The 14,637-nt window shown below is 45.8% G+C and overlaps 1 protein-coding gene across 1 annotated transcript; it reads right to left on the reverse strand.

Moving 5' to 3' along the window:
- Positions 1-1,534: 1,534 nt before the first annotated feature.
- LOC136472953 (protein DETOXIFICATION 49-like) lies at positions 1,535-3,284 on the reverse strand. The gene has a single exon (XM_066470654.1). It carries the CDS (start codon positions 3,195-3,197, stop codon positions 1,593-1,595), a length of 1,605 nt encoding a protein of 534 aa, XP_066326751.1. The 5' UTR covers positions 3,198-3,284; the 3' UTR covers positions 1,535-1,592.
- Between the last annotated feature and the right edge of the window lie 11,353 nt (positions 3,285-14,637).

Consider the following 14,637-nt stretch of genomic DNA (forward strand, 5'->3'; position numbering starts at 1 on the left):
CATGCCATAAGGTTACTCATGTGCCAACTTGTCCAATCTTATTGTTGCAGACACCGCATAAAGTGCCACTATATGGCAATAGGTTCACATTATAGTGATGGCACAATTTTCAACCTTTGTGTTAAACTCACTTCATCATGCTAAAACTAATAATTTGCGCCCTATCTCATATATTAAACATTATTTGACGGATGCTGAGAAGTGTCATGACTACCATGAGAGCCAGCCAGTCCACTTGCACAATATAGAACGAGAGAGACCATGCTTCAACATGGCACAACCCTAAGTTTATAACACCACAAAAGAGTGGTCACTAGGTTGTTGGTTGAGCAATATGCATTGAGTAGGTGAACCATGGTAACTACTCCATTCCAAATTATAAGTCGTTCTGACTTTTGTAGCTACATAGATTTTACTATATATCTCAAACACTTTACTATGTATCTAAAAAACCAGAATGACTTATAATTTGGAATAGAGAGAGTAGTTAAAAGTGAAAAAATCGTACAAGACATGAGTTAAAAGTTGTTGGAGGGTTTTTATTTAAATATGTATCATGTGCAGTGCCAATTTCAGCCCGATTAGAGGAGTTGACATATCAATGACCTTAGACAATCTACTTAGAAAGTTTAGTTATGATTTAGTCCAATTTTTAGTGGAACCAAAAATTCCCACATGTTCGGAACCATTTAATCCATAATCATGAGCAAATGCATAAATATATTCGTGAAAGAGAAGTGGGTAGACAAAGTAGTGTTGACGAGATTCTGTTTTTCTGAATACCCTTCGATTTTTTCCATTTGTATTTCTACTTGAATCAGAGAAAAAAACATTTCCCGGTTTATCAAATGATGATACATAGTGCAATATGGTCAAAACAAGGTGTTGCATAATACAAACCCAGAAAAGAAAGGGAGTACCTAGGAAGTGAATCTAGCTTAACTTATTGGGTGAAAGCTCAGGTTCCAATCATCTTTAACTCAAAAATTTGGATGTCTATTTTCTTTTTAATGATATTAATGATAATAATGGGAATAAAAAAACCATCTACACCCTCTTAGGTTGTTTTTTTAGAACAGTGACCTATTTGCACGCGCAAGATAAGTTCGGTGACCTTGAACACAGTTTTCTCTTTTTCCGGTTCAGCATAAAGGACAAATAATTAACCCTGACAAATCAGTAGATTAGAGGTACAGATTAATGTTGTGCATAGCACATGAAACGGGCATATTTGTCGACTGTCTAGTCACTCGCAAGTTGCATTGGAAACCACTTGCATGCACAAGTGTAATCTCCACTAAAAAAATAACACGAGGCCCAAAATTTGTGAGACGTCCACGTACGTTTGCAGCAGACATCATCACATCGTCGTGCCGATGTTTGCAACCTCCATGCAACGGTGCATGCTTTTTGCCAAAACAAAATTTCACATCTCTTCAACACATAATTCGAAGAGGGAAAAAATAGGTAGCAAGCATGATGCAATGCTCTCAATATTTTCATCGTTCCAACTTCCAAATGCTAAAAATACCACTGGATCGGACGTTCAAAGTGCGAAAAAAAATTAAGAATCCAAGAATCCTCCGTGACGATCAAGTTAGCACAGTCACGACGAGCATGCCGTTGTCCATGTTTACTTTGGCAGCGTCTGCATGCCCGCTTTTGGCATCGGCGACGACTATGACGCCGCCGCCGTGGGTGCCGGTTAGCACTCTCGCGCGGCCGGCCTGCTCGATCCAGTCCGTGCGCAGCACCGCGTGCAGCATCAGCGCCGCGCACACCAGCTGCGCTGCGAGCATGCCGACCCACATGCCGGCGAAGTCGAGCCGCGCGGGCCAGAACGCCAGCGCGAGCGCCGCCGGCATGCCGACGCCGTAGAAGGCGGAGACGTTGATCCTCGCCGCCTTTCCTGGCCGCGCGCTGCCGCGCAGCACGCCGCAGCCCGCCGTCTGCGGGCAGTTTCCCAGCTCGGCCGCGCCGAGTATGGGCAGCGCCGCGGACGCTAGCCGCAGGATGGCGGCGTCGGTGGTGAACATCCGCGCCCACACCCCTCTCACGGACGCCGCGAAGGCGCACGACAGGAGGCCGAGCGCGGCGCCGCAGCAGAGGCCGACGCGGGCCACGAGGTGCGCGCGCTCCGGCCGCCCCGCGCCGAGCTCGTGCCCGACGCGCGTGGACACGGCGCAGCTGAGGGAGTGCGGGAAGATGTAGAGCAGCGACGTGGTCTGTATCAGGATCCCCATCGCGGCCACCGCCGCCTTGGGGTCGGCGAGCACGCCGCAGAGCAGCACCATGATCTCGTACCACCACCACTCGAAGCACACCGACATGCAGCAGTGCAGGGACAGCCTCAGCAGGCACCCCCACTCGACCGCGTCGACGTCCTCGGCCGCCGCCGCCGTCGCGCACAGCGCGTCGGCCTTGCCATTGCCGCCGTCATCGCCGTGCATTAGTCCGGTATGGTAGACGTAAGCCACAAGGAACAGCAGGAAGTTGAGGTTGGTGCAAACGGCGCCGAGCGCGACGCCGCGTATCCCTAGCCGGAGGCTTTGCACGAGGAGGCAGTTGACGGGGACGTGGAGCAGGAGCGCCACGGCGGCGGCGTACGTGAGCGGGAGCGTGACGGACTGCGCGCGGAGGTACACGCGCAGCGGGTGGAGGAAGGACTGCACGACGAGGTCGGGGAGCGAGCACAGGATGAAGTCGTACGCGGCGGCCGCAATATCGGGGTCCTGGCCGGTGGCGACGAGCACGCGGTACATGGTGAGCCAGAGCAGGCTGATGGGCACGGACGTGGCCAGGAGCAGGAGGACGGTGCGGCGGAGTGCGGTGGTGAGGATGGACGTGCGGCCGGCGCCGAACGCCTGGCCGCACACGGAGTCCATGCCGGCGGCGAGGCCGGAGAGCACGGAGTAGCCGGTGATGTTGGCGAAGCCGAGCGCGAGGGAGCCTCCGGCGAGGGGCAGGCGGCCGAACCTGCCGAGGAAGAGCGTGGAGACGAGGGAGCGCATGTACATGAGCAGCCCCGCGCCGACCATCGGCATGGCGAGGCGCAGGATGGACGCGACGACCTCGATGGCCGCGCCGCCGTCGCCGCGCCGCGCCGGCCTCGGGCGGTCACCCAGCGCGGGGCAGGCCTTGGTTGGCGGGAGCAGGACCTTGTGGTGGCATTGTGTCGGCTCGGAGCAGTGGCACATCTCAATGCGATCCGTGGGTGGATGCGTGTGCGCTGTTTCGGGCAATGCGCTAATGTTTGTTTGCCGTTGCGAGATGTGTTTGATGATGCGAAGCGAGCAGGGGAGTGATGGCAGAGGGAGTTAGGGAATTGGACGTATATATAACCAACCGCTCTGCTCAATGCTGACATCCGTTTGAAAAAAAAATTGTGCCCTGAGCCCACATGATTTTTTCTAAATTACTTTAATAAAAGAGAGAAGCGATATATTCAATTTTGTTAGACTAGCCAACGTGTTCATATGTTGCAACGGAAGAGAAAAACTATCTAATAATATTTATAGAAAACGATGACGAGAAAATGGTACCTATCCGTGTTTCTATTTTTTTCCGTGTTCGTGTGTGCTTGTTTATCCACTTAGGTAGTTTTAGGTTTTTTACATAATAAATAAACATAAGAATAATAAATGTAGCATTATGAATCTTTTAGCCATTGACTCTTTTCTAAAAAAATTCACCACTGAATTATTCGTGTAGTTTTGATTGAAAATAAAATTTGTTGTTGGTGGACCCTAGGTTTCTGTTTTTAACATAATAATAAATAAGTAATTAAATAAAAGAGTTCTAGTTATTGAAGCGTGGAAACCACTTTAATCATGCAATTTGGAAAACATGGGCTCCTCTTCCCTTTTGATCCGTTTAGGTGCATTTTTTTTGTTATTATTGTTATATAGATATATAGGATGGATAGTATTTTCTATATACAGTATATACATGGCTAGTAATATCATACTCGGAAACAAAATCGGAAATCCTAGAACTCTAAAAACAAATAAGAAATCAAAACGAAGAATCCATTGATCGGTGTGGAATCGGATTTGGACTTAGACACCACGTTCGCAATGGCCTGGTGACCGAGGCTTCTCCCAGATTGGGATCCAATTTTTTCTATTTTATATATAGTAGCAAACATGCTCATGCGTTGCAACGAAATATGTTATGTGGTGACCTGGACGCATTTTTGCGTTGCAACGGAACTTGTTGTGCGGTTAGGTGGACAATTTATGGGCTGGAGATTTATTCGCCATAGTCATCTGTTTCATTACATCTTGAAATTGAACTAGGTACTGTCGCTTGATGTGTCCTGGAATCAGAGTCCATAATATCGTTGCAAAGAAAAATAAAAATAGAAAACATGAGAATACAATAGGAAAATGAAACTTGCCAATGTAAAAAAATAAAACAAAAAACAAATCTAAAATCATGGAACCATTGAAAAAACTAAATCCAAAATAGAATTGGAAACCAGGAAAAGAAAACTTGTACGTGAAAAAAACAACTCGAAAGTCACGGCTGTGCCGATCGAAAAAACAGAAAACAAGGAAACCACCGTGGATCGGAAAACAGAGAAGGAATCGAAAAATGCTCCAAAACCTAGACGGTACCTCCTACGGAGACAGGCAAAATAAAACGGAAAACATTCCAACATAGAAAAAACAGAAAATGTTTGGAAAAAAGAAACACTCGATGCTAATTAAATAAAAGGAAAACACAAAACAATCGGGAAACGCAACACTGGCAAAATTAAAAGTCTCAACAAGCCGGCAGGATTATAAATAGTTAGAAATAGAATAGGATTAGGATTCTATTTCTGCTAGGTGACTTGGGCAAGAAAAAAATAGAAAATAAATCTTTTAGCCTTTTGTATTTAGATTAGAATTGTATTCAGGGACTCGTGGATCTATTTGGATTAGGATTCTACTGTCCAAGCCTCAGGAACATATATTCAAGCCGTGCATATTATTGTCCTATAAAAATAGGAGGACAGACAGACAAATAGACAAGAGTTATTCTAACTCATATATATAAGTCTGAATAGAAGAAACTCTCTATTGTCTGGTAGTTAGAGAGAGACAGACAAAAAAATGGATGGACGAAAAAAATGACCTGAAATTTTGTCTCTTTATTATTAGGTATAGATATAAATATAGATATACATATAGATACAGATACTATTATTTCCTCTAATCGGAAACAGCTGCAAAAAAAAGTTGCAAAACATGAACGGAAACCATCACATACATTACATGGGAGAAAGGCCGGGAAAAAAACGGTTTCACACAAAAACAGTTTGGAAAAATATAAAAGCTGATTCTCAAACAAAAGTTTTTGAATTAGGATTCCTATTCAAATTACTCAAAATCGAAGAGATCCATTTGGATTAGGAGCTATCATATATATGTTATATATATATAAAATAGGACGGCCATAGACAGACGAATCAGTTTCAACATTCACAAAGTTAGTTAGGAGGGCCATACCAAAAAAATTGGAAGAAATTTTACCTCTTTAGTATTAGGTATAGGTATAGATTTGCATTGTTCCAAAAATACTCCAGCAGTCAAAACAAACTGTTAGATGTGCAATGTTTGAATCGAAGAAAAAGAAAATCTAGCTGTGAATAAAATATTTTGTAATGTAATAATGTAAACGATGTGTGCGGACACATAGAGGTGGGAGATCTCCGAGGGGCGAAGCGCCTTAGAGAAATCACTCTTGAGTCTTCTTTTGTGAGGCTTGGTCTACAATTTTTATCCATTCTCTACTTTCGCCTAGCCCTTAACAACATGTGTTTTGTAGGGATATTCACTTTGGATCAGTCAGACCGACACATGATATTGTTGGTCACGGTGATAGATTTCAATATGAATATAAGGATATTCGTAGAGGCTAAGAACACTGTAGAGTCAACTGAAAGCACTGGGCTCAGAGGCACTTTTTGTTGTAGCGTGTATATGTCTTTGTTTATATCTTTGATCGTAGTATTAAGGAGCTCCAAGACATGAAGCTTGATAGGGGCCGACTTGAAAACATTTGGATGCGTACACATTGTATACTCTCTTGAGTCATTGCATAGTGGGCTTATTGGATAGATTTTGAGTCAACGATCTCGAAGAAGTTGAATTGGATAAGGATTTAAAATGAGCTTAGAATATGCATCAGATGGTTGGAACCTACCTAGCGGATCATCTAGTAGCACTGTGCATAGCTCAGTTTTGAGCTTTATTAGCCATGGTATGGTGTTGCACTATATGATCCGGTGAGCATCGGTGGCTCATGGCGGATCATTCGGTGACAGTAAGACTCGAGTGTGTCGAGTGCCCAAGTTACTAGACCGTGCCGTATGATTTGGCGGTGCATTTGTAGCCCATGCCGGATCACGGCAAGGCATATGCCTGGGATGGTTTCGGTGATCTCTTCAAGGACGCGATCTTAGAATCTATGTGTAGTTATAGTATCTGTTTGTGTACTTGAGGTATGCGTGGGTGTGAGTGTGTGTGGTGTTGGTGTGTGTATTTGGTCATGAACAGATACTACAATTGTACCTAGATGAGAGGCGCAAAAAAAAATATGCTGGCACATTCTGTTTGACTATAGAATCACAAAAAAATCCGGTGCACCTAGGTGGAGCATGATGGATCACCCAATGATATCTACATCTGCAGGCTTTTTTCATGCCTAGCATGGCCTTCATACTATGGCTCCGTTTGCTTCGCTGGAAAAACAAGTTGAACACTGTTCCAGCTGATTTGTTGTGAGAGAAAAACAATGTTCCGATTGAAAAGACAAGCCGAAAAGTACGGATTATAAAACAAGCGAACATGGCCTATGTATTTGCATTTCCTAGTTTATTTGGAGCTGCTCTTTCACTCCAGGCCTGAGACAAATCCAGAGGGAGTTTGTGAAGTATGTGAGAGCCATCCAAGTCATTCCACAACTAATTAAGGATAATTTTCTTAGTGTGAATCTTTTCATCAGTGTGATCATTTTAGTTCAAAAAGCTAACCATGGAAGTTGGTGGGTAGAATTGCATAGGTTAGATTGCAGCACTTAATTCTTTTAGGTCCCGTTCGTGGCTTTGCTGAAAAAACAAGCCAAAACACTGTTCTGGCTGATTTGTTGTAAGAGAAAAACACTGTCCCAACTGAAAAATAAACTGAAAAAGATGGATTATAAGATAAACGAACATGACCTTAGAGCTAAGTTCACTCCTCTTGGATGTTCGGTCCTTTCAATGGTCCAATGTGAGAGCGAGTATGCTTATGTATGTGTTTGACCTTGTAAATTAAAAGAATAGAATTGTTAATTTTATAATATCATTTAGTACAATATCATGCTTTATGAAGGGAGTAGTACATACACACATGGATGGGTTCAATGGTCAAAATCCGTGCCCGCTCTACGTAAGGGTGAGGTCCCTAATCTTTATTTAGACATGTGCTCGATCATGGGAGTGTGAGTGGGCGTGAGAAAAAGGAATTGGAACATTTTGTGCAACCGAAGAACTCATTTGAGTTTTTTTAAAGGACTTATTTGGAGCCTGTGTACCGTAATTATGCTACACCAATGTCATTTGAACAAACTTTGGTTCTTGCCAACCAAAGGACTTATTTGCACCGAGAGGTTGAAATGGATGGTTGTTAGACTATCTCCAACAACAACACCTAAAATATAAGACCCATTCGTCCTTTGAGTAGCGCTATAGGTAAAAGGTTTAATACTTATTCGGCATCTTCTCCAACAACAAGACACAAAAGAGAATCATTTCTGCAAATGGGTTGTGTCTCTCAGGCAACTCAAAATATGTTTCCCGTATAGGTACTCTGTTAGAGGCTGATTTTGGATCTCTTGCTACCTATTTTGGATTTGGGTCTCCTTATCGGAGACAGTCTTACATAAAAATTTTTTCTCCCATATAACAAGGGTATGTTTGGTGCAGCCCAATCAACACTGTAGCGACACTAGCATGGCAGAGATGAAGTTGATGAAGCCCAAAAAAATTATGGCTTCACTTAGGAGGTGTTTGGATCCGGTTACTAAAATTTAGGGGATGTCAAATGAGGGTGTCGCATGAGATGTTCGAATAGTAATAAAAAAATAAATTACATAATCCGTCAGTACTCCACGAGGTGAATTTTTTAAGCCTAATTAATCCGTCATTAGCACATGTTTACTGTAGCACCGTATTGTCAAATCATAGCCTAATTAGACTTAAAAGATTCATCTCGTAAATTAGTTGCAAACTGTACAATTAGTTTCGTAATTAGTCTATATTTAATACTCTATGCATGTTTCCAAACATTCGATGGGACAATAATTAAAATTTAGGAGGAAGAACCAAACGCCCACTTACTTCACCTCTTTTGGGACATTGAACAACTTCGTGCCACAGTGTAAACAGTGATGCTATAGTGTTTGCCAGAAGCTGAAGTGGGAGCGAGCTGTACTGAGAGCCCGTTTGGCCGGGCTCCGAGCAGCTCCGGCTCATCTGACTCCTTCCCTATTCATCTTCTGTAGCGACACTGTTCACCGTAGCCGTTTTTCTCTCTCCTCCTTTCCTCTCTCACTGACAGCGCTGGAGCCGGAGAAGCTCGTTTTTTTTACTCCTCCGGCTCCAGCTCCTGCACGCTACAGTGTGGGAGCCAGAACCGACGGGAGCCCGGCCAAACGCGCCCTAAACACGCCCTAAGAAAGCCATGTCTTAGTTTGTGGCTCTATGCTTTGCTTCACCAAAAGACGTTGGCAAAAGACCCCTAAATTATATTAACACACATCTTGCTACTTGCTACTTGCTACTTGCTAGCAATTTGAGGATGTACACATGCAACTTTGTTGTACCCAGCAGAGAGATACTCTGTAACAGGAAACGTGCATGATGATAAGGGGCGTCGGGATCGAACGATAGATCGCATCATTTTGGGTGTGACTGGTGACGTGAAACGAACGCCCTGTCATTATGATAGCTTTGCCTTTCCTAAAGCAAATTATAAGCAACAGCTTATGGCCCTTTCCTTGCACAGCGTTTTCAGCCCTTCTTTTCAAGTACGCTGCTGCCCATATTTAACATGCACTTGAAGTTCATTCATTGTGGCTCCATGACAGGACTTGGTTGGCTGCACTTCGGTCCAACATAATTGATATGGGTCAAGAGAAATTGAGGTGGAAAATAAACTATTTTTCCACATCCAAACGACTCAATCATATATATTGAAGTGCATTCGAGTAAAGCCAAATAAACCTTAAAATATCTTTAGGGCCTTTTGGAACACAGGAATTTCGTAGGAATTTCATAGAAATTTCTTTATTTTTATAGGAAAAGGGCGTGACTAGCGCCTGGACGGAAAAGGGCTGCTTGTTTCCCGCACGTAGCGAGCGGACGACGTGGACCTCAGCTTCTCCGGGGCCACCACGTGGGCATCACGCCGCCATCGGCCCACCTGGGGCCAGCACCTCTGCGGGCATCTGCGTGCTCGTCAGGGAGCGTTTCCCCGCTGAGCTTGAACTGTCGTGGCGAGATGGAGTGAAGGGAAGGGGAGGGAGAGGAGAGGGTGAGGCACGCTGCGCGAGGTAGGAACCGAAGCCCTGTGGCAGGCCGCTGTTCGCCAGCCACAAGCGCCGTTGCAACATGTGCAACACCCGATCTACTTTTGAAATATTTAGATGAAACATTTGCAACATACGTCTAAAAACATATGAAACACTTAAAACATGCATCTGAAACACTTGTAAAAACACTTGAAAAGCCATTGCAAAACATATGCAACATCCAGATAAAACACTTGCAACATATGTGTGAAACATATACAACATCCAAATAAACACATTTAGAACATACGTCCGAAAAAACAGATAAAACATTTGATAACATACATTTGCAACATACGTGTACAGTTATTGCAACATATGTGTTGGTGTTTCGAACAAACACTAGCTTGTAAATTTATAATTATTGCGCGTTAGGCTTGGATGGTGTACTAAAGGACACAAGGTTTATACTGGTTCAGACAGAATGTCCCTACGTCCAGTTTGCTAGAGGGTGCGCGCAAGCGCACCCGATGGGTGTAGCCCTCGAGCCCCCGGGTGATTCGGGCAGAATCGCCCAGGGGGTATTTTGATTCGTCAAAGGGTGCGCACGAGCGCACCCATCGGGTGTAGCCCCGAGCCCCCGGGTGATTTGGATAGAATCGCCTAGGGGGAATTTCGGACCCTTCGCGGGTATAGCTGTGAGATTTGGTTTTTGTCAACTGGACAGTTTAAAGGAAACCCTGGTATCCCATTGACGGGGATTCATCCAGGGTTAGCCCGGTTGGGACTTGATTGCGCATCGAGGTTCCCTTGAGGCTTATGTGCCTAAGTTCTAGCTGCTCGTGGGCCCATCCCTCGTTGGGACGACCGTCGAGACTGTTGGGCTGACCCTTGAACTTCCTGGGCCTAGGGAGGCTGGAGAAATGCTTTTTGACCCGTATCCCCTCTGTGGGAAAAGAGTCCTGGTCTGCCTGGGGAAGGTGAAACGTCCGATGCGATTTTGGTGGGAAAGGATAGGGATCACAGACGCATATCCTATGACGTGACGCGACGGTGTATCCTGGTAGGCTCGGAGACCTAGGCGGGCGGTTGCTCTTCTCGCATCCGTCGCCCCTATAAAATCGAGGGGTTCACCCCCAGGGTTCCATACTTTGCCTCCTCACCTTCACATCGACAACCTCCGCCGCCAATCGCCTGAGCCTCCCGCACTCGCATCGCAGCCGCCGTCAAGCTCACATGCGCATCGTAGCCGCCATCAAGCTCGCATCTGCCCCCCTCCCAATCATTTTGATGGAGCCGTGGTGTAGATCCAACATCACCCCTCAGCGCTTGGAGGGCCTCGTTTGTCGTGGCCTTCTTTGCCCACTGACCGTCACCGAGGAGTGGTGGCTGCCCGGTGGTGAGGACAAGCCTGATGAGGACATCGCCAAGATGGAGTCGAGGACGACTCCAATTCGAGAAGGGGAGGATGATGAGGACATCGCCACGCTGGACACACCGACGCCATGGTCTTCCCCAAGTTGCAATTCGTTCCCAACTCAGCTGCCACGTCACCCTCGTATTCAGCAGACACGTCGTCACTGTTTCGGTCATAACTTTCTCATACGACATCGAAACGGGCCGTTCTTGGATGCGTTGGAAAGGGGACGACGACGCCGTCGTTTTGGATCTGGTCCCGGCTCTAGAAGGTCCGTGGATCATTCTGTGTGACCACGGCAAGGTGCTGCGTCACCTATTTGGGCCAACTTGGCCATGTATCGTGTCGGGCCTTAAGCCCAAGTTGTGGGCGCCCAACCCCTGGCCGTCCCCAACCCTAGGTCGAGTCTTAGACTATAAACACAGCCGCCGCCGCTGCTACACAATTGGGTTTTGTTTAGAGTTTAGTTTTCCATCGAGAAACTGAATCGTTCATTGTAACTGTGGTGACAAATCCTTTTACAGTGATCCAGGGCCCCCGTTCTTGATCTCCTCCACTGTGTCGATTAGTCCTTTGGAACCGAGTTCTAGAACCCTCTATTGATATTCGCGTCATTCATATTTGCAATATCAGATTGCGTGTTTTACCTTCTTGCTTGTGCTCTTCGATTCGCTTGTAGGAAAAGCCTTCTTGGCGAGGTCAATCAAGTTGTGCTTGGTTGATAACCAACGGAGCAGTGGTGTAACGGTTGCAGGGTTCGAATCGCGTCTGATTTGAAGCCGGATCGCCAACGTCGAGATCTCCACAAAATCGAACTTATCGGCTACCTCTCGGAAGATCGGGCCTATACTCATCAATTGGTAACTTGGAATGTTTTAAAGCAACGTATGAAATCTCGTTTTGTTCCTCCTTATTACCAACGTGATTTACGTTTGAAACTACAAACTTTAAAACAAGGTGATAAAGGAGTAGAAGCATACTATCAAGAATTGCTTATTGGTTTAGCACGTTGTGGTATAAATGAAGATGATGATGATGCTAGTGCTAGATTTTTTGGTGGTTTAAACCATGATATACAGAACATACTTGATTACAAAGAATGGCGCAATTTTTCCCAATTGTATCATCTTGCTATTAAGGCAGAACGAGAAGTACAGGGACGCAAACAACACTAGCCTTTCAGGTCTCACAATGGGAGGAATTTTCAGCAGCGTTCCGAGCCAGAGACGCCCAAGCTTCCTGTTGCACCACAGCCATCTACACCTCCATTTCCTTCCGGGGTAAGTAAATTGTCTCATGTGCAGTTTCCACAGCTGAAGAAAGGTGGAACTCCGGGTGCTTCTACTAGCTCCTCCTCGTCCAGCTCTAAAATCATTTGCCACCGATGCAAAGGCATGGGACATGTCATGAAGGAGTGCCCCAGTCGTCGCGCTTTCATTGCTACCGAGGATGGATATGTAAGTGCTAGTGATGTTGAAGATGATTTAGCCCTTGCTGCTAACATTGATGCAGATCCCACCGAGGGCGATCAAGACAAGGAGGCCATCACCATTGACTCCGTGGCTGCTGCCGCGGACTACCCTAGCCTTGTTGTGCAGCGTGTGTTGAGTACACATGTGGAACATGAAGAAGAGATGAAGATCCAACGCCACAATTTGTTCCACATGTATCTCATTGTGCAGGGTTGTCGTGTTCTCACTATCATTGATAGCGGGAGTTGCAACAACTTGGTGAGTTCAGATTTGGTTGACAAGCTTGGCTTGACCACACGACAACATTCGTATCCATATAAACTTCAGTGGTTCAATAATAGTGGTAAGACTAAGGTAACTAAATCAGTACGCATTAGCTTTTTCACAGGCTCTTATCATGATACTGCTGATTTTGATGTTGTCCCTATGCAAGCTTGTTCCATTTTGTTAGGTCGACCATGGGAATTTGATAATGATGCTTTACACCATGGTAGAACTAATACATACACTATCATACATAAGGACAAGAAAATTACATTGCTGCCTTTGTCTCCTACGGATATTATTAAACATGCTAATGAGATTAAAAATAAACCTCTAGCAGACATTGCTAAAAATAATGGGATTAAGTTAAAAGGAGGTGCTTTTCTTGCTACAACTTCTGCTACTGCTGAGTTATGTGATAATCCTGATGCACCATGTTATACTATGTTTTGTCAACCTTTTATGTCTGGTGCATTGCCTGCTGTCACTAACCTTTTGCAGGAGTTCGCTGATGATGGGATGGAGTCGAGGACGACTCCAATTCTAGAAGGAGGGGATGATGAGGACATCGCCAAGATGGAGTCGAGGACGACTCCAATTCGAGAAGGGGAGGATGATGAGGACATCGCCACGCTGGACACACCGACGCCATGGTCTTCCCCAAGTTGCAATTCGTTCCCAACTCAGCTGCCACGTCACCCTCGTATTCAGCAGACACGTCGTCACTGTTTCGGTCATAACTGTCTCATACGACATCGAAACGGGCCGTTCTTGGATGCGTTGGAAAGGGGACGACGACGCCGTCGTTTTGGATCTGGTCCCAGCTCCAGAAGGTCCGTGGATCATTCTGTGTGACAACAGCAAGGTGCTGCGTCACCTATTTGGGCCAACTTGGCCATGTATCGTGTCGGGCCTTAAGCCCAAGTTGTGGGCGCCCAACCCCTGGCCGTCCCCAACCCTAGGTCGAGTCTTAGACTATAAACACAGCCGCCGCCGCTGCTACACAATTGGGTTTTGTTTAGAGTTTAGTTTTCCATCGAGAAACTGAATCGTTCATTGTAACTGTGGTGACAAATCCTTTTACAGTGATCCAGGGCCCCCGTTCTTGATCTCCTCCACTGTGTCGATTAGTCCTTTGGAACCGAGTTCTAGAACCCTCTATTGATATTCGCGTCATTCATATTTGCAATATCAGATTGCGTGTTTTACCTTCTTGCTTGTGCTCTTCGATTCGCTTGCAGGAAAAGCCTTCTTGGCGAGGTCAATCAAGTTGTGCTTGGTTGATAACCAACGGAGCAGTGGTGTAACGGTTGTAGGGTTCGAATCGCGTCTGATTTGAAGCCGGATCGCCAACGTCGAGATCTCCACAAAATCGAACTTATCGGCTACCTCTCGGAAGATCGGGCCTGTACTCAGCCGATAAGTTCGATTTTGTGGAGATCTCGACGTTGGCGATCCGGCTTCAAATCAGACACGATTCGAACCCTGCAACCGTTACACCACTGCTCCGTTGGTTATCAACCAAGCACAACTTGATTGACCTCGCCAAGAAGGCTTTTCCTGCAAGCGAATCGAAGAGCACAAGCAAGAAGGTAAAACACGCAATCTGATATTGCAAATATGAATGACGCGAATATCAATAGAGGGTTCTAGAACTCGGTTCCAAAGGACTAATCGACACAGTGGAGGAGATCAAGAATGGGGGCCCTGGATCACTGTAAAAGGATTTGTCACCACAGTTACAATGAACGATTCAGTTTCTCGATGGAAAACTAAACTCTAAACAAAACCCAATTGTGTAGCAGCGGCGGCGGCTGTGTTTATAGTCTAAGACTCGACCTAGGGTTGGGGACGGCCAGGGGTTGGGCGCCCACAACTTGGGCTTAAGGCCCGACACGATACATGGCCAAGTTGGCCCAAATAGGTGACGCAGCACCTTGCCGT

This window comes from Miscanthus floridulus, chromosome 8 (genome assembly GCF_019320115.1).
Source record: "Miscanthus floridulus cultivar M001 chromosome 8, ASM1932011v1, whole genome shotgun sequence".
NCBI classification, from domain to species: domain Eukaryota; kingdom Viridiplantae; phylum Streptophyta; class Magnoliopsida; order Poales; family Poaceae; genus Miscanthus; species Miscanthus floridulus.

Bases quoted from the DNA above. Each gene is read 5' to 3' on its own strand.
- LOC136472953 (XM_066470654.1), bottom strand. From the start codon at position 3,197: ATGTGCCACTGCTCCGAGCCGACACAATGCCACCACAAGGTCCTGCTC.